At 45.8% G+C, this 27,393-nt stretch overlaps 1 protein-coding gene across 8 annotated transcripts in view; it reads right to left on the bottom strand.

The window, feature by feature from the left end:
• The window catches only part of SYCE1L (synaptonemal complex central element protein 1 like), a 120,407-nt gene that overhangs the window by 89,583 nt on the left and 3,431 nt on the right, over positions 1-27,393 (bottom strand). The window contains exons 2-12 of one of the 8 annotated variants that reach the window (XM_003364604.5): positions 27,314-27,376; positions 25,634-25,693; positions 25,368-25,442; positions 24,748-24,795; positions 24,420-24,474; positions 23,085-23,168; positions 22,772-22,835; positions 21,766-21,835; positions 21,588-21,675; positions 21,260-21,344; positions 20,931-21,092 (exon numbers count right to left, since the gene is read on the bottom strand). In XM_003364604.5, coding sequence (XP_003364652.3) covers positions 21,027-21,092; positions 21,260-21,344; positions 21,588-21,675; positions 21,766-21,835; positions 22,772-22,835; positions 23,085-23,168; positions 24,420-24,474; positions 24,748-24,795; positions 25,368-25,442; positions 25,634-25,693; positions 27,314-27,376 — 758 coding nt within the window. In that variant the 3' untranslated portion in view covers positions 20,931-21,026. Of the gene's footprint in view, positions 1-6,589; positions 6,716-20,850; positions 21,093-21,259; positions 21,345-21,587; positions 21,676-21,765; positions 21,836-22,771; positions 22,836-23,084; positions 23,169-24,419; positions 24,475-24,747; positions 24,796-25,367; positions 25,443-25,633; positions 25,694-27,313; positions 27,377-27,393 lie in introns of those variants that run through there. The other 7 variants (XR_011437408.1, XM_014738403.3, XM_023637358.2 and 4 more) reach the window with 7 other exon arrangements.

Below are 27,393 nucleotides of genomic sequence, written 5' to 3'. Positions count from 1 at the left end.
GGCTGATAAACTCCAGAGGTGCATTTCTCACAGTTCTGGAGGCTGAAGTCTGAGATCAGGGTGCCAGCAATGGTCCGGTTCTGGTGAGAGCCATCTTCCAGGCTGCAGACAGCTCACTTCCTGCAGTGTCCTCACATGGTGGAGGGGGCCAGGGAACTCTCTGGAGTCTCCTTTAGAAGGGCACTCATCCCATTCTGAGGGCTCCACCTTCATGACCTAATCCCCCAAAGGCCCCACCTCCTAATACCATCACCTTAGGGGTTAGGTTTCAACATATGGATTGTAGGGGGATGCAAACTTTCAGACCATAGCAGACATAAAGGCTGGAAATTATAAATTCTTTTAAGTAATGATACCAATATCATTTTATGTGACTTAAAAGATTGTTGAGGGGCTGGCCCAGTGGCTGAGTGGTTAAGTTCATGCACTCTGCTTTGGTGGCCCAGGGTTCACAAGTTCGGATCCTGGGTGTGGACCTACACACTGCTCATCAAGCCATGCTGAGGCAGTGTCCCACACAGAAGAACTAGAAACCTACAACTAGGATATACAACTATATACTGGGGAAGCTTTGGGGAGAAAAAAAAAGACGAAGATTGCCAACAGATGTTAGCTCAGGGCCAATCTTCCTCACTGAAAAAGAAAAAAAGCATACCTTAAAAAAAGACTATTAACTAAGACAGAAAAATATGATTTGAGGGTGATGGTCAATGTCTACATTTGATTTTTTTCTAAAGTTTAAATACATAGGCAATTTTACTGATGAATTATTCTCACAGCCAATTATTAGGAATGGTAAGACAAAGTCTTCATGAGCCCATGTCCACCACTCTCAGAACTGGTTCCTTGAAATTTTGTGAGAGTTTGTGTTTTAAGGTGGGTCTAGTATTACACTCTGGTTATGACTCTCCATTGCTATGTTTTGCCTTAAATCTTACTCCTCTCATTTTGGTGAAGGACACTTTCATGTAACAAAGCACAGACAGCTGGAAAGTCCCAGTTCCCAAAACTGAGCCAAGGCTGTTTAATGACCTCAAAATCTGCAGAGACTCTAGCCAGACCTGAAGCCGCTGACACCCTGCAGGAGCTCTGACACCACACAACACGGTGAACCGTCGTCAGAGACATCACCACTCCGAACCCAAGAACAGTGGAAATCCTCAGAAGAGAGCTTTGTCTAAGGTGGGTCCCGGGCCAAAACAAGACTTGAGCAGAAAGCAGAGATGAGCTGAATCTATGCACCCAAGAGAGACAATCAATTCTTTCCAGCAGCGCAAATAGTCAGACAAGCATCTTCTGACACCTTGAGTAGGTTTCAGTTACCTCCTCAACTCTGATAACGGAGGGAGTGACTGAGTCTTTAAAGAATATCGGTGTCAACTCCCAACCTCAACACTAGGCTGTAAGGTGTCCCCTGGCTCATGGCTCAGAGTTCATAACAAGCAGTTTACACAAGCACTCAGATAACATGCATGAGTTACCTATGTGCATATACTTCCTATGCAATGGCTCAGTATTGGGAAGCCAATGTACTAGGAATGTCTTCAAAGACACGTGGAGAAAAACATTGACTTAGTTTCCCAGAACTGCGGCTGCCAGTTATATCTGATAATCAGAGAGACACCTCTTGACCCACAAAATCATGTACGTATGCAGGATGCTAATCTGCCAAGAGGAAGTTGTGATCCCACATTCTAAATGGCGCATATTGAAGAACATTTAGAGCAGGCCTTTATTGGAACAGGATAAACAGCAAAACACTAAAGGAGAACTAAACTCTCAGAAGTGACTAGATTGTTGTGGAAAATCTCTGGACTTCTAACATCACTAAAAGACAAAATATTTTTTATACAATATTTGTTATTAACTAATATTGATGCTTCCCTGAAAAATTTGTCTTTTCTTCTAAATAAATGAATAAATAAATCATGCTTTTCTGACTTACCAATATTTATAGAACCATCAGGAATTATTTAGCAGAGTCCACTTCCTTTCTAGATGATGGGAAATTTTAAAACTGGCTCACTCATGTCAGGTCATATATATCGAGATGTAATTGCTTTGCTACAATCCCACTGATGTAAAAATCTACTTCCAGTTCCCCTTTTTATTACAAAAAATAGTTGTTATTAGGAATGATAAAAATATCAGGTGTCACTGAAAGATGGATAGAATAGATGTTCTCTGACAAAAATATAAGCAATGGGGTACTGTGATTAAAAACAAAACTAAAAAAAATCCACTGCATCAGAATGTCCCTTGCACAAAGAAAAACATAAACCTATGTTATCATCGTGTGACAGTTGAAAAGAAACACTAAAATGATTAATGAGTGGCTGAGACAGGAAACAGAAAATTTAGTATTTATCAAGAAAAATATTACTATCTCAATTGTTTCTTTTTCTTTTTTAGCAGAACAGTATCTTCAAATAAAATCTTCTATGGCAATCTATGAAATCTTCTATGAGATGGGTAGAAATGCCCTGTCTGAATGTGGGGAGGGGTAGCGGTGGTTGAAGGAGCTGGATTTCTGGATACCAGACCTCCCCCTTATCCCTCTAAGGTTACCCCGAAAACAATTCAAGTTTTTAAACACAATTCTATGATAAGGATAATAGATGGAACATTCAAGGTGGGAAAAGTATCTTCAATGTCCTTCCATATCTATTTATGTAATCTTGTCTCTTATTGCCTTATCTATCTTATTGTCTCTCAATAGTGCTTTCAGGCTGCTCACGTCCACCAATATATTGCCTCTGTACCTGCTCATTCCACAAGCCAGATATTACGAAGGAGATCTTTTGCAATTCCTTTCACTTCAATTAAAGCTTCCTGGATGGCTATGTGCTGCAAGATAATGTGTTCAACACCACGGAAGCAAAGTATAAGAACCAGACACCATGTAGTCCACTCCATCTGACCTGAGGCCAGGCCCACTACTTTTCACTTCCCTCTATCACCTCCATAAGAGGAAAGGATATTCTCTAATAATAATAGTAACACCTATTATTTAATGGGAATCTAACTCGTATACTGCTGGTGAAAGTGCAAATGAGTACAATCACTTTGGCAAAACCCTTGGACAGTGTTGACTAATGCTGAATATATGCATAACCTCTGATCCAGAAACTCTACTCTTAGGGTGTGTGTGTGTGTGTGTGTGTGTGTGTGTGTGTATCTTCAAAATAAATGCATGGATACAGTCAAAAGGGACCTGTCCAGAATGTTGATATATGCACTGATTGTAACAGGCAAAAAAAAAAAAATACAAACCAAGATGCAAACCAACGGTCCATAAACAGTATAATTAGTAACTAGATTGTCACATATTCATACCATGGAATACTCTCCAGAAATGAAAAGACAAACGACAATTACTTACAATAACAAGGATTAATCACACAAACATAATGTTGAATGAAGGCAGCCAGATACCCCCCACCTCCACCCTGCACCACCACCATCAAAGTAAGGCAAAACCGATCGATGACATTTGAAGTCAAGATACTAGTTACCCAGTCTCTATACTGAAAGGAGTCATAGAGTATTTCTGGTGTCCTGGTCATGATTTGTTTATTCATCTGACAGTTGATCACTCTGGTTTCATTTGTGAAAATTCACTGAGCTATAATAGTTATGATGTCTGCATTTTTCTGTATGCACGTTATACTTCAATAACATTTTCCCCCCAAAAGAAGGAAATAATCAATATAATTCACTACTTAACAAAATAATGGAGAAAATAAAATATTCCCATTGTTGCAGAAAAAGCAATCTATAAAATTCAGCCTTCATTAATGAAAACTTTCTTACCAAAGGTGGAATAAAAGGGAACTTCATTCATCTGATAAAAAATATAAGAATCTTCCAGAAAACGTCATATTTTGTTGTGAAATACTGAAAGCTTTCCCTTGAGATCAGGAATAAGACAAGGAGGGCTGCTATCATCAGTTCTCCCCGACATTTTACTGAAAGTCCTGTGCAATGCAATAAGGCAAGCTTAGGAAATGAAGAAATAAGACTGCCATCATTCATAGATGACTTGGTACACATAGAACATCCAAATGAATGAAGAGAGAAGCTATTAAAAGGACATGTGAGTTTAGCAAGGTCATTGGATAGAGAGTAAATATAGCAAAAATCAATTTTGTTTCTAGATATGCACAATAAAAAAAGAAAATATAGAAATACAAAGAAGAAAAATACATCCAAATTTCAGCTTTGATCCATTACAAAGCCACTCAAGAACTTCATAGAGAACATTTCAAACCACTATTTTAAGAAATGAGAAAATATTTAAGAAGTCCTCAAAGACTATCAGGACTTCCTGGTCCTGATCCAGGACTTTAAGTGTTGACCAAAGCATTTTAGACTCTTTTTCCGAGTTTCATTTAGAAGTAGAAATGATTCAATGCCATATAGCTCCACTTTAGAATTAATAAAATATAGTCTACTTGGGTTTTCTTGTGAGGAAGATTGGTCCTGAGCTAATATCTGTTGCCAGTCTTCCTCTTTTTGCTTGAGGCTTGATGAGCGGTGCCAGGTCTGTGCCTAGGATCCAAACCTGCGAACCCCAGGCCGCAGAAGTGGAGTGCACGAACTTAACTGGTACCCCACCAGGCCAGCCTCTACTTCTTTCTTTTTAGTAACCAAATGACTTTCAGCTTCTTATAAAACACTAAACTTTCCATTTTAAGAAGGGAAAAAAGATAATGCCATAAGGGAAAATGGATAATGCCATAATTGGAACTATTGAAAATAATGGATCTCCAATTCTAAAATACATTTTAGAATTTCAGAAAAGCTTGTGTTTGAGCATCATTGCTGTAGCCTTTGAAGGGCTGGGGCTCTGGATGAAGGGCCAGGCATCTGGATGATTGGGAATATCCAGTCATCATTTGCGGCCACTCTCAATAAATGACATTGCCTTGAACTTCAGGCATCTTGTAAGCATGCATTTATTCAACACATATTGTTTGTGCTCATCAGTGACAGGCACTGTATTAGGAACTAAAGATATAATTGTGAGTCTGGTCTTCTCTAGAATCCCCCCTCTCTGCCCCTCCCTTTTAACTTATTCTTTCTCCCTCTCTCTTATATTTCAACTTCCAAAAAGGGCTCTGTTGTCACACTGCAGTGTTGTTTAACCACTGACATCCCTCACGAGTTTCTATGCTTTGCTTCCAGATTAAATAAGATACTCAAATTTGGCTTCCACTAATAATCTGAAGGAATTACCAAAGACAGGAAGAGACTCATTCCAAAACATTAAAATTGTGATAGAGCAGGTACCATTTCATTTTAATGGATTATTTGGTGGCTAAACACACACCCTCATGATATACATTATGACTAATTACTACAGATCACACTATGTCTTAGATACAGAAGTTTTCCCAGATACAATTTTCTCATACTGATTATCAAAAGGTAATTTGATAAGACTTGGAATTTTTATCTTAAAATATTGAATTTAAAGGCTCCATAAAGCAATGAATTGGGGATCTATTAAGTTTCAGCTTACAGTATTAAATAATTAAATTTACTTTTTAGAAATTTGTCTTCCTAAATGTAACACAACACAGAAGACGGTGATTAAGACGTGATTCAAGATATGTCTCAGCTTCCCGTAAATCTCCTTTTGATAATTATATATAAACTTTACAAACAAACAAAAAAAGGAAACAGCAGCTACTATTCTTGGAAATATCATTTCTTCTGTTTTCCTTACTTTGCATAAAACTTTTTCCAAATTTGTTTGTTTGTTTGTTTCTATCATGGCCATTCTGATGTCTTACTGGTGTTTTGCAGGGTTGCTATCGCAAGAGATTGATTTTTTTTCATTAAAATATCTGTCCATGTTTTTGCTGCTCTTTCTTATTTTTAGTGCATAAAAAAATTGTTTATTGATTCTAAAGTAAAAAAATGCATAATTTGACTTAATTCCTCATTTCTAAGATTTAGGATGTAATAAACTCTGGATAATCTAAAAGTAGTGTAATCTTATGACTTAGATTAGAATTGTTGAACTTGGAAATCTAAAATGTGCGTATGTTTTAGGATCTCTGAGGAGGATGGATGATAATACTTCCCCCCCCCTAAATACGCTTTTGAATATTGACTTACAATCACCAAGGGTTTTGAAGAGTTAAGAAACTTGATGATATTTATTTCTTTACAATATTTCTAATAAAAATAAACTAAAACCTTGTTGTACCTTGTTTGGTTCTTTTTCTAAGAAAATGAATTCAGAGTCCATCTGTAGTGGGTTCAATACACAAAATTCATGTCTACTCAGAAAATCAGAATGTAGCTTTGTTTGGAAATAAAGTCTTTTCAGATTTAATTAGTTAAGGATTGAAAGAAGATCCTGCTAGATTAGGGTGGGTTCTAAATCCAATAAGAACGTCCTTAGAAGAGGAGAAAAGGCTGCAGAGAAGCCCAGGGAAGAAGGCCGTGTGAAGGTGGAGGCAGAGGTCGGAGTGATGTGTCCACAAGCCAAGACACAGCAAGGATTTGCTACAACCCCCAGAGGCAGAGAGAGAAGCTGGGGACAGTCCCTCCCTCAGAGCCCCCAGAAGACACTCACCCTGTCAGCGCCTTCATGTCAGACGTCCAGCCTCCAGAACTGCGGATGGATACATTTCTGGGGCCTGAAGCCGCCCAGTTTGTGGTATTTTGTTCCAGCAGGCCTGGGAAGCTCGCCCACCATCACCTACAGGAAAGAATATTTGTTTACTAATAAAAACCATTTTCTTCATAAAGCCAAATGCCCCTTGGTTCCAGTGTCTCCTGAAATAAGTAATGTAGATTTTTCTACGGTGACTCTGGCAGTTGTGAGGAAGCAGAATCATTTATAGTATTTAGATTAACTTGCTGCTTTCCATTTGCAATTGCAAACAAAACAGCTAATTTGTGGTTGGTTTTATTTGAGGTATAGAGGCTCCTTCTAAATTTCTCTCCAGACTTCGATTTATTTTCTTATATTTTTATTCAACTGTTCTTCCTTTCTCAAAACAATTGAATTACAAACTCACTGAGAGCAGAAATCATGGCTGTGTGCATTGAGTTGATTACCTGTTGGACTGAACAATTGAAATACCATCCACTGCCTTTTTATCAATCCAAACCCCTGAAATGCATCACATTGTTCCACTTATCTCTAACTTCCTGAACATTCTACGTGTAACAAAACCCTGAAGAGAAACTTTTCTAGGGCTAAGAAAGAGAAAAATAACAATACTTTCTGTGAAGTTTTTAAATGTTGTGAGTGCAGGGCAACTTGCTGTCAGGCTCGGTGACCCACGTCTTAAATGCTTGCTTTCTCAGATTGAGTTTGCCCTTCATCTTGTCAATCATACCGCCATTATCCTACACAGGATGCAATGCATCCCTGGCAATCTTCTCATCTTTTTACCTCGCCTCTCCAATCTCACACAGCCCTTCCTTTTTATTTAAAGTCATATCAAGTTCACTTTTTTCCTGAAACTCATCTTCAGCAAAAATCAAAGTCATAATTCTCCAGAGAAATAATAATAAAGAATAGATTATGGCCCCAAATTTAATATTTTGAATCGGCTCATTTGTACAGCAGTTATGTAAACACAAGACCGTTTCTTTCTTGACCACTTCATTGTGCTCAGGGCTGAGAGACTGAGTATACAAACGGACGAGAGCCATGACACACATGAGAACAGAACTGACCCACAACCCGCAGCAACTAACATCTGCGGGAAGCCCGCCTGCAAACCCCCAACATGCAGCAACCAGTCCAGGACGCCTAACAACTACTCCTCTAGCGACTGGCCCAAAATGGCCGGCACTTCATTAATAACTGACAGGCTCCCTAATTTTTGCCCGGACTTCCAACTTAGGACCAGCAGGAGAAAGGCTCACTCCATGCAGCAGCAGGATGCGCCCCTAACCCATCACACAGGATGTCTATTTGGGTTAGCCCAGGGACAGCTTCCCCCAACAGCCTCCAGTCAGGCCACACCTGAAGTCTCTCTTTTCCGCACTGTAAAGCTTTCCTTCTCCGCTGCCTGCCTTTGAGTTTCTGCCAAATGCAAATCATGGTGGCTCTTGCCATAGCAGACTCTGAAGAAATAGCTTCTGCTTGCTCTCATTTGGGTGGTCTGCATTGTTTCCACAGGGTGGTGAGAAGCACTGTTTTCTGCTTGATTGGCACTTGAAAAAGAGGTTTCAGTGTGACTGTTCCAGGAGCAGAAACGTAGATTCTGCTCCTGCTGTGCTCAGGGGCTGGTTCTTCTCAGTAACTTGGGCCTTTGCAATAATTTGTCCTGTTTTTCAACATACTCTGTGCTCATAATCCAACTTTATAAATATCTGTGCAGGGGCAACTTGGTTCCTCGGATGTGGGATGTGTTCTCTAACACGTGATTCATTTTATTAGGTTCTCTCTTATAATACTTGTTTTTATTTTTATTTCTACTCTTCCATGTGGCTTCCAACGTATAAATGCCAGTATGCTATAAACTGAAAGGGAATCGCATAAGGGCTGACTTCTTATTTTCAGTTTGTGCCATGTATACAAGGAAAACTGAGGAATTATTTTGCATGATCCTCTGTTGTCTTTGCCTTACAGTATACAAATCGATACTTTAAAATTTTTTTAAAAAACTGAAAAATGGTAAGTGCTAATGTTGTAAGGGGAGCTGTAATCCCAGGGAGCAGAGTGAGGGGAAAGTGGCGAGAGGCCGGGACTGTTGGGAAGCAAAGACCACGTAGTGCGCTCCTCAGGTGGCCGCTGCTTCACAAAGAGAAACAGCTGGTCATCAGCCACACAGGACATCGCTGGACTGTGCACAGCAACTCCCGACTTCAGACCAGCACATCAGAGGACGGAGAACATGTATGTCCAGCCTCTTCTCATCTCCTGTCTCTCATTGGTCCAAGTTTGCCCCACTAAGAGTTGACTCCTCCTGGTTTCCAGCTTGTATCACCTGAGCTTTTCAGATCCCCACTGGTGATGATGACATGGCACACTCTGCCATGGCGCTTCATTCTTGCCCAGCGTGGGGGAAGGAACCAGAGCCTCATGGGTCCACCAGGTGGGGGCTGCCTGCCGGAGCTCCTGTGTCTCCCATCCAGTGGTGACACAGGAGTCCTTCCAGATGCCAGCAATGACCCTGGAGGAGGACAAGATCGCCTGTGCTGCAACTAGATGATGTGGCAGTGGCCATGGTTTGGAGGTGGCAGCAAAAGCCGGGACTCTATCCATGAACAAGTAGCCAAAAGCCTAAGATACAAAGAGGCCAAGAGAAATGTGACCCATCTAAGTTCAATATGGAAGACTCTGACCAATGAAGCATCAACACAGTGAAGCATCTGGAAAAAATAAATAATTCTGCCAAAAGTGGAAATAGAAAGCTATAGTTCCCCAGAATTTCCCTTATCGAAATATACAGCCACCTGTCCTCCCAACAGAGTGAGCAGAACACAGTCATAATGTTTAGTAGCGGTGACCCCACCATTTGTCTTCAGCTGGTGTCAGTACAGAGAAGTGACAGTGAGAATTAAATTAATCCCCCCCGAGATTAAGGATTTAAGTTAGGCTGACCAGGACTAAGACAAAATAGAATATAAGAGAATATAAGACAAAAGAGAATATAAGATCATTTTTATGCCTGAAAGTAGTTAGTTTGAGGGAAAAGATTACTAATGCCTTTGATTATATAAACATTCCTACATACACAAGGAAAGAGCATTAATTTAGGGAAAAGCCATGCTATATGAGATGCCACAATGCTTTCAACTGCTTAACTGCGTAAGAAAATATTAATATCATTTTAATTAATAGGTATTTGTGTTACAAGAACTTAGAAAATTTCCATTGAAAAATGATTACAAATTGTGTGTATGTGTCAGCCTCTGAATTATGAATGAATCCGGTCCTGGGCCACACATGGTCCTATAAGACTGTAATCCTCAAAAGTGGTCCTGGAGCATGTTAATATGAGCTCATATAGGTGAGACATTAGAGCCAATACATGTAGGATATGCAAATACTTGGATATTAGATTACTTTTCCCTCTGTATTTCTGTGATCCCTATAGCAGTAGCACAGCAATGAGCTCCCTGTTTGTGTGCAATACAGTCTCAGATGTGAGAGGACACTGATGCAGCTTGTCCTCCTCCCCAGCTGCCCAGGCAGGGCCCTCCTCTCACTCTCTCACAGGTTGCCTTCTTCACACTACATCATTTACTTAATAGTAAAACATTCCCAGAGACAGGACCACTAGTCAGTCAAGAAGTCAGTCAAGAGCAGTCTTGCGCCTCTGTTAAATCCCCAAGCTGGATGCCAGCACTGATTAATGAATGATTGATTGATTGGCTATGCAACAGGATGTAACGGAAATCACAGTGGACTTGGAGTTCAAAGATGTGGTTTAAAATGCTGAGCGTGCGAGTTTCAGCCCTGTGATGTGGGGAAAGCAATTTTACCTCTCTAAGCATCGGTTTCCTCACTTTCTAAGCATTTAATTCGAGTGTAGAGCCAATTGTTGTAACAAAAGCCCTAAATAGGAGTGGCTTAAACAAGGTAGAAGTTGATTTCCCCTCGGCCTAATGACAGGATCAGAGCAGGTCCAGGCCTGATGTGGTAGCTCTGCTGTGCAGGGAACTCAGGCTCCTTCGTATTGTTCTCCCATCCCCGCTGATGGAGTCGTGCCTACAGGGTGAAAAGCGGCCCATGATCATGTCTGCCGGGTTCACATTCCAGCTGACAGGAGGAAAGAACTGGGGAGTGGAACACATACCTGTCTCTTTTAAGGGCCCAGCCAGTGTTGCGCTGGGGGTGGCTAGCACCAGCTCATCAGAGCCGGTTAACTTTTCAGGAATTACATGAGCTGGTTGTTAAACACAGCCTTTATTAAAAATTAAATTACAGGGGGCCGGCCCCATGGCCGAGTGGTTAAGTTCGCACACTCCGCTGCGGCGACCCAGGGTTCAGATCCCGGGCGCGGACATGGCACTGCTCGTCAGGCTACTTTGGGGTGGCGTCCCACATGCCACAACTAGAAGGACCTGCAACTAAGATATACAACTATGTACGGGTGGGGGGTGGTTTGGGGAGATAAAGCAGGAAAAAAAGAAAAGAAGATTGGCAACAGTTGTTAGCTCAGGTGCCAATCTTTAAAAAAAAAATTAAATTACAGAAACTCACAATTAAACAAATTATACTAAAAACAAGTGCAGCAGATACTGAAAACTCAACCCTTCCTAATTATTTCACTATTATCTGTGCTCTTCTGGTCATTTACTCCTATTGTTTATACATGGAAACACTATATACAATATACTACTGCATCTCTTGTTCTGACAGTGAAGAAACTTCCTGTTGGCAGTTGAAGCCGACCATGGTGGGTGTATTTATGGTACAGAATTGGCAAACACTGCAGTCCAGGCCTTAATTTATTGTTTGTTGATTGTCTAGACCAGGAGCTGGTTAACCAGCCCACAACCTGTTTTGGTTCAATCCTTAAACTAAGAATGAATTTTTTACATTTTCAAGTACAAAAGGAAGAAAGGAGAGAAAATATATGACAGACAGTACATGGCTGCAAAGCCTTAAATATTTACCAGCAGGCCCTTTGCAAGAAATGTTTCCAGAACCTGATGGAGAAAATATTAATAATGCAAATGAGACTGAAAAGCTTCCTTGCTGGCTGTCAGCTGGATGTCACCCTCAGCTTATGGAAGCAGCCTCATTCCTTGTCACGTGGCCCCTTCTAGCTTCAAAGCCAGCAAGGGAGACTACCCCTGAGCTGAAGGAATCCCTCCCACACTGTGAATCTCTCTCACCAGGAAGCGCCCAGTCCCTTGTAAGGGCTCACCCTGGAGTCAGGCCCCCTGAGGATAATCGCCCTCTCTTGAAGGCAGCTGTGTCGCACAGCAGACTCTAAACACGAAGTGAGAGCCCGCCATGTTTATAGGTCCCCCACAATCAAGAGGACGGATTGCGCATGGCCTTGAATCACTGGGGTCATCCTAGAATTCTTCCTACTACAAAGGGAGCCTTATAGTTTCTGCCACATCTACCTCTTTCACTTACATTATTATTTTGAGAATTTAATGAGATCAAGGATACATAAAAGCACTTTACTACAATATAGAATCTACAGTGTTAAAAAGTGCTCTATAAAGTTAAAAGTGCTATAAAGTGCTATAAAGCATTGTTATGGACCTCCATGACTTCTCAAATTCACATATCTGAATTTTTGATAACAGAGTTCCTTTCCAATTCTTAGTTCAGAACCCAGGATGGAGGCACATCTTTGACCCCGCTTTGGTTTTGTAACTTCTTCCAAGTCACCCTGAAGAGCTTATTGAGTCCAGCCATAGGATGGGGTCTGGGGACATAGGTAACACAAAATCCCCTCCATGCTCTATCTAGCAAGTTCTCTGCTTACTGAATAATCCTTCCTTTGGTATCCCGAATGCAAGATTTTCCATTCTTCCTTCCTCCCCTCCTCTCCTTCCTTTTCCCCCTGCCTCTCCCCCTCCTCCTCCTCTTCCTCCCTCTTTCCTTCTATTTCTTTCACTAACATACTTAGAAAAGTCTGTAAACAACCAAGCCATCTAGAGTTTAGCAATAGGAAGTTAGCATGTACCTTTAGCCAGTTCCCAGACACTGTTTCTTTGGCCAGAGGCCAAAAGATAATAACAGTTATTAAAAATCCTCTCTGTAATGTGTGTCTGTTGCCCTTGGTGTCCATTCATAAGCTGTTCATAGATTCTGTAAGGAAATGACGGGGAAATGTGACAAATTCTTCTCTGAGCTGAGCCAAGCCTTTCAGCGAGATGCTTCATGTGCATGAACACTAGAATCTGATGCTACTTTCAGCAGAAAGAGTGATGACATCTGACTCCAGCTTCTTTTTAAACGAAAGCAGTACTTTAAGCCTTGATGGTTAACAGGAACTTACTTCAGGTGCAGAAATAAAGCAATAACCAACAAGCTGTGTTTCTCACGAAGTCTGCAGAAACACTTGGAACCCACGTGCACACAGATGCTCTATAAAGAAAATCCGCAACTGCTATTTCAAATGCCCAGGATGTCGCCTCCACTTTATTTTTTTTTTTTTAAGATTTTATTTTTTTCCTTTTTCTCCCCAAAGCCCCCCGGTACATAGTTGTATATTCTTCGTTGTGGGTCCTTCTAGTTGTGTCATGTGGGACGCTGCCTCAGTGTGGTTTGATGAGCAGTAGCCATGTCCGTGCCCAGGATTCGAACCAATGAAACACTGGGCTGCCTGCAGCGGATTGCGCGAACTTAATCACTGGGCCACGGGGTCAGCCCCTCCACTTTATCTTTTTAACGAGGGTAAAGCCTCCAGCCTTTGTTAAAAACAAGACAAAAGGCCCAAATGGAGTCAGTTATGCTAGGCCCCATGTCAGCAAATCAAGACTTAATTACAGTTTTGGCTCTGCCAGAAATGGAATCTTACACCAGGCCATCAGGAATCACCTGACCAGCTCTAGATACGTAATCTGCCTGACAGACCCCTGCCATCCCCTAAAGGAAAGTAACTTTGCAGTAACCAACCCGCTTTTTCGCCTGGTAAAACTTCCTTGTTCCCGCTCCCTTCTGCTTATCAAAATCTTTCATTTTGTACAGCTCCTCGGAGCTCCTTTCTATCTGCTGGATTGGATGCTGCCCAATTCAAATTGATTTTTGTTCAAATAAACTCTTTAAATTTTTCATACACCTCAGTTTATCTTTTAACAGTTCTAGTGCCAGAGAGGGAGCCCAAGGAGACCCCCGACAGCCCCCAGGAGCAAGGAGCAACCAGGTGAGGTACCTGCTGAGGGCCTTGCGCTCGCTGGTTTCTCGCTGCCTCCGGAGTTGCTGGGCACGTCTCTAGCATCCTGGATCCCAGCTCTGTGGCTTTTGCCATTATGAGCTTTAAGACTGAGCGTTTCTTCTTCTAGAGTGGATCCAAAAGGGCCAGGAGTAGAACCGGGTCTGACTTAAAAGCCGGACTGGCTCTGACTTAAGTTGGACCGGAGCCAGGGTGAGGCTTCAGGTGAATAAAATTTTGTTTTAAGTCTGAACAAGCAGGTTAACCTTATCAAAGACAAGATTGAATTACAGTGGCCACAGTGGAGACTTTCAGCCTAGATAAGCTTATCCATTTACCAGGTGCCCTGGAGAAAAAGGGGTCTCAGCCAGACACTCACCATAAAGGGTAGAGGGAAAATTATTTTTTCCTCCTCTGCAGTGTCTGGTGACCAGGATGAGACCTACTGGGACTTAAGGTAGGAAGACCTGGGCTTAAATACTAGTTCCATCTTGATTTTAGTTAAGTCGCCATTAGTTTCCTTTACTCACAAAATAAACGCTGTTGATTACCTAGAATTGATTACTGGGATGATGGCCAAATGAGGATATGAAAATTCTTTGTAATAATGATGGTGGCTACCATCAACAGAGTGCTGATGATGTGCCAAGTCTTGTTTTAAGCACTTTCTATCTATTATCAATTTATTTAACCCTCACAACAACCCTCTACAGATGAGGAAACTAAGGCAGAGAGAAGTTAAGTAACTGGCCTGCAGTCACACAGCTAGCGTGCAGCAGAGCTGGGATTCTGGGTTCTATTCTGTTATCTAGCATGCTCCACCACCTGCCCTCGGGGAGGAATTATTATGCACCTGGAGAGGTTAATGAAGTCACCTGGCCACTCCTTCATCCAGCTCATCCAGCTCAGGTGCGCACCTCTCCTCTGGCTCCTCTGCCTGGTTCTCACAGTTTCTCACATTCGTTAGGCATGCCCTTCAGCCTTTTGGCAATGCTGAGCTTCCTCAGGTCCATTCACATTTGAACCTGAGAGATAAAGATGCAAAGTTCTGCGAACAAATTATGGGAACTGAATACCAGGCCTGTGGACAGAGGAGGTAGGCAGGGGAGAAAGGAGCGCTATGGGAGGCAGTGAGTGAAGATACGCACAGCAGCCATCAATCACTTCAGTGTAAAGGGAACTGGCCCTGCCTCAAAGGTCAGTTGAGCTGGGAGAACACAGGGCAAATCAAAAGCCAAAGGACACAGATTTGCTGTTGATCAGGAAAGGCCACCACTGTGAGGGCAGAGTCATTTCTTGATGGCGGCTCCCATAGGGGAGGCAGGCTTCATTCTCCTTCTTAATTCCTGAACTCCCTGGCCAAGGAGAGAGTGGAAATATCTCCTGACAAGCAACAGAGATTGGGGAGAGATGAAAAGACCTTCGGTAACAGCCTGAAATGCACTTCTCGTTTCCAAGGCACTCAGTACCAATAAAGAAATTTCATTAAGAAGGCAGAGTTGGGCTTGGACCTAAGAAGAACATCATAAATGAGCAAGTTCAGTTCTGGAAAAAGAGTTTGAAGGAAGAAGTGTGCGTGTCTGGGGGACTCAGGGTAGATTCTCAATCCAGTTCTATGTGCTCATGGAAAATATAAAGGCTGCCATCTCAGGGACTCCTCCTTGGGAAGTCTGGGAGATAGGAGGGGCCACGGAAACTGAGCCCCAATTTACCACTTATTATTATTGGGTTTTCTTCCCTCATTTTTAAGAATTTCAAATCTACCAAAAAGAACCATACTATGAACATCTAGATTCAATGACCATTAATGCCTCTTCACATCCACTTCACCCTTCCCCCTCTCTGAATATGCACATGCACACACTTCCCCTCTGTCAAACCATCCAAAAATAGGGGGCAGACATCACAAAACTTGAAACCTACTTCAGCCCTCATCTCCGCAAAACAAGAACATTCTCCAACCAACCATATCGGCAGTGGCAGTACATCTGTTAGAAAATCAACACTAATTCCACAATGCCATCCAGTCTTAAGTCCGTACTTAAATTCCCCAAAGGCCCCCAAAAGGTCCTTTGTAGCTGTTTTCCCCCAGCCTTGATCCAGGCTGCAATCAATTTCCATGAATTGCCTTTGGTCTTTTTGGTCTCTCTCATTCAAGAACAGTTCCTGCAATGTGGTAAGCAGAATAACGGCCCCCAAAGAAATCCACATCCTAATGCACAGAACATGTGCATATGTTATCTTACGTGCTAAATGGACTTTGCAGCTATGATTTAGTTAAGGATCTTGAGTTGGGGGATTATCCTGGAGTGGCTAATGTAATCACAAGGGTCCTGATAAGAGAGAGGCAGGAGAGTGTGAGTCAATGAAGATGTGTTGTGGAAGCAAAGATCAGAGTAAGGTGAGTCAAGGACTTCAAGCAGCCTTGAGAAGCTAGAAAAGGTAAGGAATAGATTCTCTCTGAGAGCATCCAGCAGGAACACAGTCCTGAGGACACCTGGATTTTAGTCCTCCAGAACTGTGAAGTCTTCCAGAACTGAGACTTCTGACCTCCACAATTGTAAGGTAATGAATTTGTATTTTTAGCCACCAAGTTTGTGGTAGTTGTTACCACAGCGATAGGAAACTAATACCTCAGAGCCTCCTCTATTCTTCATGACACGACTCCTCTCAGGAGTCCAGGACAATTGTCCCACAGAACTTCTCACTGTGTCTCTTCCATGTTGATTAAATTGAAGTTAAACATTTTCATCAAGACCCCCACATGGGTGATGATGTGTACCTCCCACTCATTGCACCAAGAGGAACGTAGGTCAGACTGTCCCGCTGTTGGTCGTGCTCAACCTGGCCCTCGGTTCAGCAGTAGCACTCCGATCTCCCCACTGTAAAGGCACATGCCCCCTCAGAGTTAATAAATAAGCCGTAGGATAAATCTTTAAGAACACCTGCTCCTCAACAGCCATTCACCAGTGGTGGCAGCATCCATTCACTAATCATCCCTGAATCATTTAGTTCATTGTGGGTTACAAAATGGAGATCTTTAAATTCTCTCTCCTTTCTCATTTATTAGCTGTCATCATCTGTAAAAAAGAGCTCTTCCTTTTCCTCTTTCTCCTTTTTATTTTTATCAGTATCTTTATGGACTCTTTTTTTTAAATTTAGTGTTACTTGGCTGTTATGTCTCTTTAGTCTCCCCCAGTCTAGAACAGTCCCCTGCCTTCCCCATTACTGCCACTATTTATTAATGCTTGAACCAGCCTCAAACCGACCATTTTTGATGTATCCACTGTAGCAGGGCATAGGATTCACCCCAGCTTTACCAGGAACAGGCTGCAGGATCATGGATAAGTCATATCAGTTACACTCTTCTTGAAATAAAAGCTTGACACGAGACCCTTCAATAAATACACGTAAAGTAGCAAGTCTGTTGATAACACAGTTTGACAATGTACATGGGAGTTGTCCGTCTATATGTCTTATCCACTAGCTTTAGATTCTACACAAGTGATATTTACCCAGACGAAACAGACTGGGGACGGGGGGGGGGGTGTGTGGGGGGTGGTGGGGCATGTTTCAGGCAGAGGGAACGCCATGAGCAAAGGCAGGGTCGTGGGAGACAGCACTTTGCTGGTACAAGACCTCTAAGTGGGAGTGGGCTGAGGCGGAGACAGATGAGGCCGGGAAGGGAGGTGGGCCGGGGCATGAATGGCCTTGCATCCAGGCCAGGGCATTTAGTGATTTCTGTGACATTCTAAGCCCTGAGACGTTGTACCAGCCTTTGGCTTGCCACTTCACATCAAAGCCCAATATTTATGGATTTCTATCAGGCAAAGCCCAGAGTCTAAATAATGAAGGACATCAAAGGGAGGATGCAGGTAAATGGACTTGCAGTTTTGGTGGCACAGCAGAAGCGTGAAATGCATTCTGGAAGCCCAGTAATTTTGTAGTCTACAAATTTTGAGGTTCTTGCTAGCGGCATTAGAAGAAACTATCCTAATCTAGGTGTCCAGGGGATAAAATCAGCACTTTTGCCTGAGCTAGTGAAGAAATCTGGTTATACCAAGAATTTCCCAGCAATGTCCTTCAGATCCATAAAACATTTTCTGAAATGCAAGACTATGTGATCTCTTCATCCACAAATTGAGATACGTACACAGAGAAGGGAGCAGGGCGCAGAGACTTGTGTGTGTGCCCTGTGTACATGTCCATTCATCTCAGAGTCAGCACCCATTTGAAAAACTACTGCTCCGCTCTTCAGTGCTGCCCTTGTGGCACCAAAGGGATCAAGCTAGATCAGGACATTGGGTGGATCAGGAACCACAAGGCCTGCAGATAGTGGCTATAAAGGGGCCGGGAGCATAGCAGATGGCATGGCCCCACCCCCTCCCACACTCTCTAATAAAATAGTGCTGTCTGACAGAAATAAAATGTTGAGCCACGTATGTAATTTTAAATTTTCTATTAGCCACATTTGAAAAATTAAGGCAAAAAAGGGTGAAATTAACTTTAATATTTTATTTAATTCAATATATTAAGCATTATAAATATAACTATTCACAAAATATTATCATTTGAACATGTAATCAACATAAAAATCATTAATGATATATTTAAATGTTTTTTCTTGTTCCAAGACTTTGAGATCCAGTGTGTATATTGCACTTCGGGCACGTCTCAATTTGGACGAGCCACCTGAAAGTGCTCAGTAGCCGCATGTGGCCGTTACTGTCATATTGGATGGCACAGCTCTTACCGATGACCCAGTGTTTTAAAAGTGCAGTTCTCACATTGCTGTTCAACATTCCCCAATACCATTCTCCTGTCCTTTTTCTCTCCCCTTCCAAACCCACAATCCCAACATAATAAAGACGAAAAGCCTAAAAAAAGTTCCCTGACTAGAACACAATTCGATCCTTTCCTTTCTGGGGAATATATTTGACAACTGCTCTTACCTAAAAAGCAGATGACACAAGGAGACGTGTGGGAGCAAAGAAGAACCAGCCAAAGTGTAAGCCTTTGGGGAACTTCAGGAATATGGAATAAAGCAGTATTTATTTTAGATGGGAGAAGGAAAATAGTTAAGAATAAAACCTATCAGCACAGGGAAACAACAATCATCCTCAGCCTTCAGATCCAAGAAATTTCAGTGGCATTTCACACACGTCCAAAAATACACGGGCGGTCATGGAAAGGGGCGCTATTTTTAGTGTGTTTTCAGGCCTTTTACTAGAACCCAGGGAGACAGAGTGGGTGGGGTCAGTCTGGGAGAGACAATCCCGGGCTCCAGACACCTCCTCGCACCACACTGTACCCACATGAGGGGCAGTGTAGCTTATCGAGGGGTTCAGGGAGGTTTCTGTGAGGAGTGAGGAGTTGGCTAGGCTTATATGTTTTGCGCGGTTGGTATCACCATCTTGCAAATTTGGCAGTTGGGTTCTGGAGACATTAAGCAATTTGCTGAGGTCACTCAGCCAGTGAGCAGGAAAGCCAAGATTTGAATCCTAGGAGGAAAATGGTAAGTCAGCAGAATATCCAGGCTGTCCCCATTTGTGTGACACAGAGAGGATGATGAAGAAGACACTAAGGTTCCATAAAGATCCCTGGGGGCTGGCCTGAAGCAGGCGGGCAGTGGCAGTGGGACAGGGAATCGGAAGCCAGGCCCGTGGTCAGCTGGGCCTGGTGAGAGCTGTGGTACAGGCACTAAAGCTCCCTAGGCCTCATCTGTGGACTTGGAATGATAATAGCAAGAATGGCCTGAGACTCAACATTTATTGTGGGCTTACTGTACACATTCACTGCCTCAACTTTCCTTATCTCTAGATTGGGAATAAAAAGACTAGTATTGAGAAGAGTGAATGATAGGTACCATTCACTGAGCATTTACTGCATGCATATGTCTGTTCCAAGACATACACACAACTTGGTCTTCCTCATCTGTAGTCTGGGAATAACAACAATAATAATAAATTAAATGAACCATTTATTAAACACTTAGATTACAAGCCCCTGTTAAGTGCCTCACACACCTCAGTTTCCCTCACCGATGGACTGGGAATAAAAATGAATCCTCATCATGATAAGTGATAACGGACATTTACTGAGGGTTTGCTGCGTGCCAGGTCCTGTTCCTGGAATACTGCACAGACTAGACAGACAGGGCCCAAGTGGACTGGGTCCCCAGCAATTCTCCGCTCTTATCTCCCTGCCCTCTTCACCTCACTCTGCTCCACCACACTGGCCCCCTCCAGAAGCTCCTCCAACACAAGGAAGCTCAGTCCCACCTCACAGCCTGTGAGCGCCCACTCCCTCTGCCAGGTGCACCTTCCCCAGACACCCATAGTGCTCGCTGCCTCACCTGCCCCCTCACCTCCCTGCTCAGGCACCACTCACTTCCTCAGTGAGACCTTCCCTGACCACGCTAGTTACAACCCGGGGCCTTGTTTCATCCATACATGCTTGGTAAGCTGAGGCACCTGGAACTGGACCCCGCCCCCCCGCACCCCCCCGTACCCCCTCCCCCCTCCGCCGGCCAGCCCCTGGAGCAGCTGCCACTCTTCACAGACTTGCGGTCTGAGGAGACGGGAAGAAGGGCACCCCACCTAAGAACACAGTAGGGCAAAGGCCCTGGGATGCCACGGTGCTTAGAAAAGGATGGGAACGCAGCTGTGCGACCAGAACCGAACGTGCGAGGGGAGCCCAGGCAGGCGGGCAGGGCCCAGGGGTCCAGGGCGTCAGCAGGAGTCTGGGGGAATGCAGGGACTCTGGGAGGCTGGGATTTGACTCTGAACCCCAGGAGACCGTCAGGACCTCGCGTAAGTTTTTAACATGTTCTCCCCGGCTGTTGCGGGTAAAACAGACGGTACCGGAACCTGAGATGAGGCCGTAGAGACATAGTGACCTCCTCAAACCCTGCTCATTCACTGAGCGGCTCAGGAACATCTATTGAGCTTCTGCGGGAGCTGGCCAGGAGACTGAGGGTGCCCGGGACCCCTCCCACCTCCCGAGTCCCCTCCTTCTCCCCCCAAACCCCTGTCCTCCCCAAGGAGCTAGGGACGGCCCCCCACCCCCAACCACTCCTGGAGCACAGACTCAGCCCCGGAGGTGGAGGACGGTCCGCGATCATCGCCTTTATTTCTTGGCAGGCCTTGAAGGAAGGTGGGGACGCGCGGGAGGAGGGGAGGTCCTTCTGGCCTAGAGGGGGCGTCAGGGCCAGCTCCCCGGCCTCTCCAGGTCGTCCTCGTGGCGGGCGCGGGGGTGCTGGGGGCCAGCCTGCGGAAGTCAGGAGTCAGGCTGCGGGGCGGGGATCCGGAGCGCCCTGGTGGCTGCCCGGCCCCTGTCCCCTTCCCACTGCCCCCCGGGCGCCAAGCTCCCCACGCATCCCTCTCAGAGGGCCTCCAGGGACACCCCAGCGCCTCGCCTCCACCCCAGGGCTCCACCTCTCCGTGGCCGGCCCCGCCCTCTGCGGTGCCGTTGGTTTGGGCGGGGACGTGCCCCCCGACTTTCTCCAGCTCCGCCTGCAGCCTGCGAGGAAGGGGCACAGGAGAGAGGAGGAAGCAGAGAGCAAGTGTGGCGGGGACCGGGAGAAAGCCACTGACACACAGACGGAGGCCGGAGGACGCCAGGGAAGCCGGGGCAGGAGAGAGCCCACTGGCCCCCGAGCCAGCAGTCCTGGGGGGGGGGCTCTGGGGGCGGTGCTGGGGGCACGTCGGCCCACTCGCTCCTCCCAGCTCCTTCCCTCTCCCCAGGCCTCCCTTCCCCTCTCACCCGTCGTGCATTGCCGGGGTGCCCTGGACCCCAGGAGGCGAGCGCAGCAGCCGTGCCACCTGCTCCAGCTTGGCCTGCGCCAGTCTCTCTGCGGGAGGCCGGGCGTCATGGGCGGGGCCAGGAACTCCGGCAGGCCAGGCCCCGCCCCCTCGCCCCCGGCCCAACGCTGGAGTCCCACCTTCAGTGAGCAGCTGCTCCTTGCTGCTCTGCAAGGCACGGATCTCCCAGGTCAGGCGCTGCTCCAGCATCTGCGAGGAAAGAGAGGAGCCCTGTCCGTCAGTCTGTCCTCCTGGCCCCCTCCTCCTGCGCGCCTCTCAGAAAGTCCTTATCTGAATTAGGTCATTCACTCATTCATTCATTCATTCAACTATTTATTAACTCAATGTGCAGTGTCTGCTGTGGCTGGATGCTGATGGAGATGCATTTCTCGCCAATCGCTCCCCATGTCCCCTTGTAACTCTCAGACCTCATCTCTTCCCACTTTCCTCATCCTTTCCCCCACTTTTACTCTTCCTCAAATGCTTCAGGCTCAGTTCTGCCTCAGGGCCTTTGCACTGGCCTTTCCTTCTGCCAGGAACATTTACACCCAGATCCCTGCATGGCTTCCTCCCTCACTTTCTTCGTGTCTGCCTTCAGATGTCACCTGTTCAGAGAGTCCTTCCCCATTGACATTACATGATCTATCTACTTATTGTCTAGAATCTGGCTATGCCTCACCACCCCCGCCCCCCCCCTGCCCCCCCCGCCGCCCCTGGCCCGGCCAGCCTGGAGATGGCATGGATTTGCCCCTTTGGTTCCCACTACCTCCTCCTGCCTGAAATGCTGCCAGATGCAGCCAGTGACATTAGTTGAATGAAGGAATGCCCTGACCACTGCTTTTTCAGGGTTCCCGCTTGCCACTGCAAGGTGAGCACTCTCAGCGTGAGCAGGAGGAAAGCAGGATCAGCAATGGCTACTGCAAGAGTCTGGACAATAGATGCAGGATCTAGGGGGGTGATGGTGAGAGGTAGCCACATTTAAGGTAAAAGCTGAAGGATTCAGTGGGTAGCTGAGAGGAAGAAAGGAGTCAAGGGGACTATCCCACGGAGTTGGGCCTGAGCAGTAGGTGGACCCTCGGCCCGTCAGCGGAGACACTGAGGCCGGGAGAGGAGGGGCTTTGGTTGGAGGTGATGAGGATGACTCACGTGGAACTCCCAGAGGTCCTTGTGCTGACCCATCAGATCTTCCAGCTGTTCTTCCACATGCAACCTCGGGGCGGAAAGAGAGAACACGTGCTCCGACCGACACCCAGCCTGGCCCGGGCTGGGGTTCCTCATGCACAGGCCTTCAGGTCTTTGCTGGGGCTCCCTCTGCTAGGTGCCTCTTTATGGGCTTTATCCTCCAAGCCTTGGTTCTAGTAGCTCCTCTGCCAACAAACGCTCCCTGATGCAAGCCCCATTCCCACTCCCCACCCAGGGCCACACGAGGCCCTAGACCCGGGGTTACCCTAGCAGTTACCCCGGCTTCCTCTGTTTCTGGCTTTCTGCCATATGAGAGCTATGGATAGAAATTTGATCCGTGCAATCCTGCAACGTGTGCTTCCTGGGAAGGGAAAGATGACCCTCAGCCATGTTCTCTGAATGATCCCCGCTCCCTCCTGCAGGAGAGGAGTCCATTCATAGCCTTCGTCATTCTCCTTTCCTCTGTAGATTGAATGTGAAACCTGATGGGCCTCTATTGAGACCATCACCCTGTCCATCCCGTTCCCCATCATACCATGCCTTCCCAAGAAAACTTTGTGAGGGGGGCAGTGGTTTAGTTTCACAGATTTCTAAAGTCCTGGCTTAAAGCCTGGATCTGCTATTCCACTGTGACCCTGGACAAGTTGCTCAAATCCTCTGGGTCTCAGTTTCCTCATATGTAAAATGGTGGTGGTGATGGGAGGGTGACATTAGCCCTTAACTCCTATAATTGTCATTGTCAGGATTAGGTTGAGAAATGAACATAAAACGCTTATCAGACATGTGTGTGTGGTGTGGTTAAACATACACACACTTAAACTATCCATCATCAGATTTTCCCACACAATTAAAATCATGGTGTACTCGAGTATGAGACTTCTGGCCACAGGAATGTGTTAAGTAAAGGTTCAAAGGATGGAGAGATGGATGGATAGATGGTTGGATGGACAGTTAATTGGATGGGTGAGCGGCTGGCTGGAGAGACGATTGCTAGCCAGAGAAATGATGAGTGGAGAGATGGCTGGATAGAGAAATAGAGGAAGCACTGCTGGAAGGAAGGAAAGACATCTGGATGGCTGGCTGGGTGAAGAAATTAACAGACAGATGGACAGATGAGTGGAAAGACCGAGAGAGGATGAATGAATGATTACACGGACGATGATTAGATGGAAGGCTGGAGAGAGAATGTCTGGCTGGCTGGCTGGCTGAAGGGCTGGAGAGTAGAATAGATGTATGTATGAATGGACAGGTGGGTGAGTGGGTGGATAGGTGGATAAATGGATGGGTGGGTAAATGGATGACTAAATGAGTGGACAGATAAACACATGAATGGATGGCAAAAGAGCTGGATAATCAATAGGGGAAGACTTAGAATAATACCAGTGGATGAAATTTGATAAAGAAACTAGCAATGAATTATTAAACGAGTCAGTTAATCTTAACACCAGCACCTAATATGAGAGATGAGCAGAGAATTCTCTTGTGTAGTTACTCCATTTTATAGAAAGGGAAAATGGGGAGTGTGTGTCCAAGATTTATTTTCCCTAGCTCTTGCTCCCTCCTCCTTCAGGCTGGGAAATAAAGTGGGGACGAGCTGGGCAGGACGTCCTACCTCTGAGCTTCACTTTCCTTGCTTTGGCAGTGCAGCTGGAGGATCCTCAGTGCCTCTGTGGGGAGAGGAACCAAGGGTGCCCTGTGAGAGTTCTTGGGGAGTCAGGGTTGGGTGGAGGTAATGGGCCCCACATCACATCGGGCATTGGAGGGCCCTGAAAGGACTTTAGTGTTAACTCCAAGTGAGGTGGCAGCCAGGGGAGAGATCCGAGCTGAGGGGGAAGCACCCGGACTCAGGTTTCCACGGGATTCCTCTGGCTGTTCTGGGGACTGTGGGCTTTTGTGGAGGGATGGGGTAGAATAATGAAGACAGAACAGCTGGTAAATACCTTGCTTTTTGCTCAAGACCTCCTCCAGGTGCACTTTCTCTCCATTCACTGGAAAACAGAGTGACACTTTGAGCCTCCAGGGCACATTCTGTGCCCCCAATGCAACCTCATGCCAAGGGCATGCCCACTGTCACACAGGAGGGATGGTACAGCCCCAGCGGAGGGGAGGTATCTTCTTGCCACCCTACACCCATCTCCTACTGGGGACCATCCTGATCCAGCTTCTCCCCCTCGGTGCCCACATTCCCTGCAAATGCTAAAGGAGTGAAGACTCTGCAGAATGCACAAGCTTTATACTGGTGGGAGAAATGACTAGAAATAAATAAATACACCATGTCAAGTGGAAATAAAGGCTGTAAAGAAACAAATCAAGCCCTGGAGGGAGAGTGACAGAGAGAAGGTCATATCCATTTTGAGGTGGGACCAGCAAGTTAGACCTGTTAGGCGGAAGCTTGAGCTGACAGCTGAAAGATGACTTGAGATAGCAAGAGGCAATCTGGCTTCTGCAGGGTAAGAGCACTGTAGGTGGAGGGAACAGCCCATGCAAAGACCCCGAGGCATGCACAGGAATATCAGCAATGGTCATGGGATCTCTGGGTCCCTCTTTTGGTCTCACTTACAGGAGTCCAATTCCCTGTGCAGGGCCTCCCAGAGAGCTTGGGCTTCCCCCAGTTCCTCACTGGACTTCTTCTTTGCTGGGCCAAAGAAGGGAAGAAGACAGTGTATGAGCACAGCCTCTAGGCTTGCTATTCTCTCGCAGACCATGACATTGCACACCCATCTTCAAACAACCTGGAGGGGCCTGGGTTTTATAGATGAGGAAGCCGAGGCATTCAGAGTCCAGGTCCTTCCTGGCCAGCTGGCCAGCCAAGGTCCCGGAGTTTACCTTGCTGAAGCTCGTTAATCCGGTTAATCAGGTCTTCGATCTGTGGCTCCAGACTTCCCTCTGCAGAAAGAAAGAAAGATTGAGCCAGAGAAGACAGATGCCTGGTTGTCCAAGGCAGATGGAGGGTGTGGGTGTTGGCACTGTGCCTCTGCTGCTACCAATCAATATGCATTTATTGAGTGCCTGCTGTGTGCTGGGCCCTTTCCGGGCTTGCATTCCAAGTGGGAGAGTTGGACATTGAACAAAGATGTACGATATGCATGCAGGTAGCAGTAATGACTGTGAAGGGGTTGAAGAGTGCTTCTTGAGACGTGGAAAGGGCCGGAGGAAGTGGGGGAAGGCAGCCCTGCAGTTCTGTGGGGGTGGGGAGAGTGGAGGGGAACCATGCCAGCTGGAGGGACAAGTCAAAGCTCCTGCAGTGGGAGTGAGCAAGGCACACGCCCAAAGTAATGGCTGAGGGGCCGGTGTGGTGGCTGTGAGTTTGTGAGCAAGCGGAGAGAAGCAGGAGGCAAGGGGGGGATGTGGTGGTGGCAGGTCACACAGGGCCTCCTGGGACATGATGGAAGCTGCCAGATATAAATCTGAGTGTAGGGGAGCCAATGAAGACCTCCCGCCTGCCCCACCTTGTTAGAAGCCTGGCAGGGTGGGTTGTCACTTCTGCCCAGCTGGAATCTGGTATTGGCCACATTTGAGAGATGGGGCAAATTCTGCTTCCATTTTGTGGGTGACAGCTTTCAAGTTCTCCAGTGACAGGGAGATTGCTGTCTCTTTAGAAGGCTTCTCTAACATCTCACAGCCTCAAGTTCAGGGCTCCGTCTGAAGAAGCTCTCCTCCTCAGCCCTCGCTGGCCTCAAGGTCAGCAGCATGGAGTTGGGGCAAGAAGCTTCCCTACCCTTGCTGGGTCTCACTACCAACCCCAGACACTCTTGAGCTGATACGTTCAAGCCCTTGGTTTTCCGAGGCCACCAACTCGAGTTCCTGTGACATCTGGGAGAGTGGGTGCTGCAACAGATCCCGGGGGGTCTTTGCTTTACTGGAGATGGTCAGAGTCACTCTGCATTTCAAGTCTGGCAATTTCTCTACCTAATTTTAGCCCAGGCAGCAGCCCCCAGGCACTTCTGCAGGTGGCCACAGGGTAGGGGGAAGCAGGTGTTTCCTTTTATTTGGAACTGATAAATGGATGGTAAAATTTAACCTGGGAAGGGGCTGGGGGTGGGGTCTGACCTCAAACCCAACCAGCAGTGTGCTGTAGCCCTGACGTAGGCTGCTCACAGGCCCTCTCAACAAGCCAAGCAAGGTGCAAAGCCATTTGCATTGCCATTTTCCATTTGCATATACAAAGGGCAGACAAAGAATATACACCCACGAGTGTATTTAAAAATAAATCTCTGGAAAAATACCTAAGAATTTAAAAATAGTTGCTGCTAGCCTGTTGGTCAGGGAAATGGATGGCTAGTGTGTGTGTGTGTGTGTGTGTGTGTGTGTGTAAGAGGGTAGAGTTTTCCTTCCTCTTATACTTGAATTTTGAACCTGCATTTTTGGTTCAAAGAATTAAATTGTCTAAGAGGGAGAAAGTGTGGTGGGATCACTTCCCAAGGGTGTGAGTTGAGGGGCTGAGTTTGCACCACATGCCTGACTCCAAACCCCAGACCAAGCCTCAGACACAAGGAGACACGTGACCTTTCTGCAGCTTTTTCACCATTGCCAGCAAGTCTTCAGTCTTCTTCGAAGACCTGGTCTGCCCTGTGGAGATGAAAACA

This window comes from Equus caballus, chromosome 3 (assembly GCF_041296265.1).
Source record: "Equus caballus isolate H_3958 breed thoroughbred chromosome 3, TB-T2T, whole genome shotgun sequence".
NCBI lineage: Eukaryota > Metazoa > Chordata > Mammalia > Perissodactyla > Equidae > Equus > Equus caballus.
This window is presented reverse-complemented; position numbering and strand designations above follow the sequence as displayed.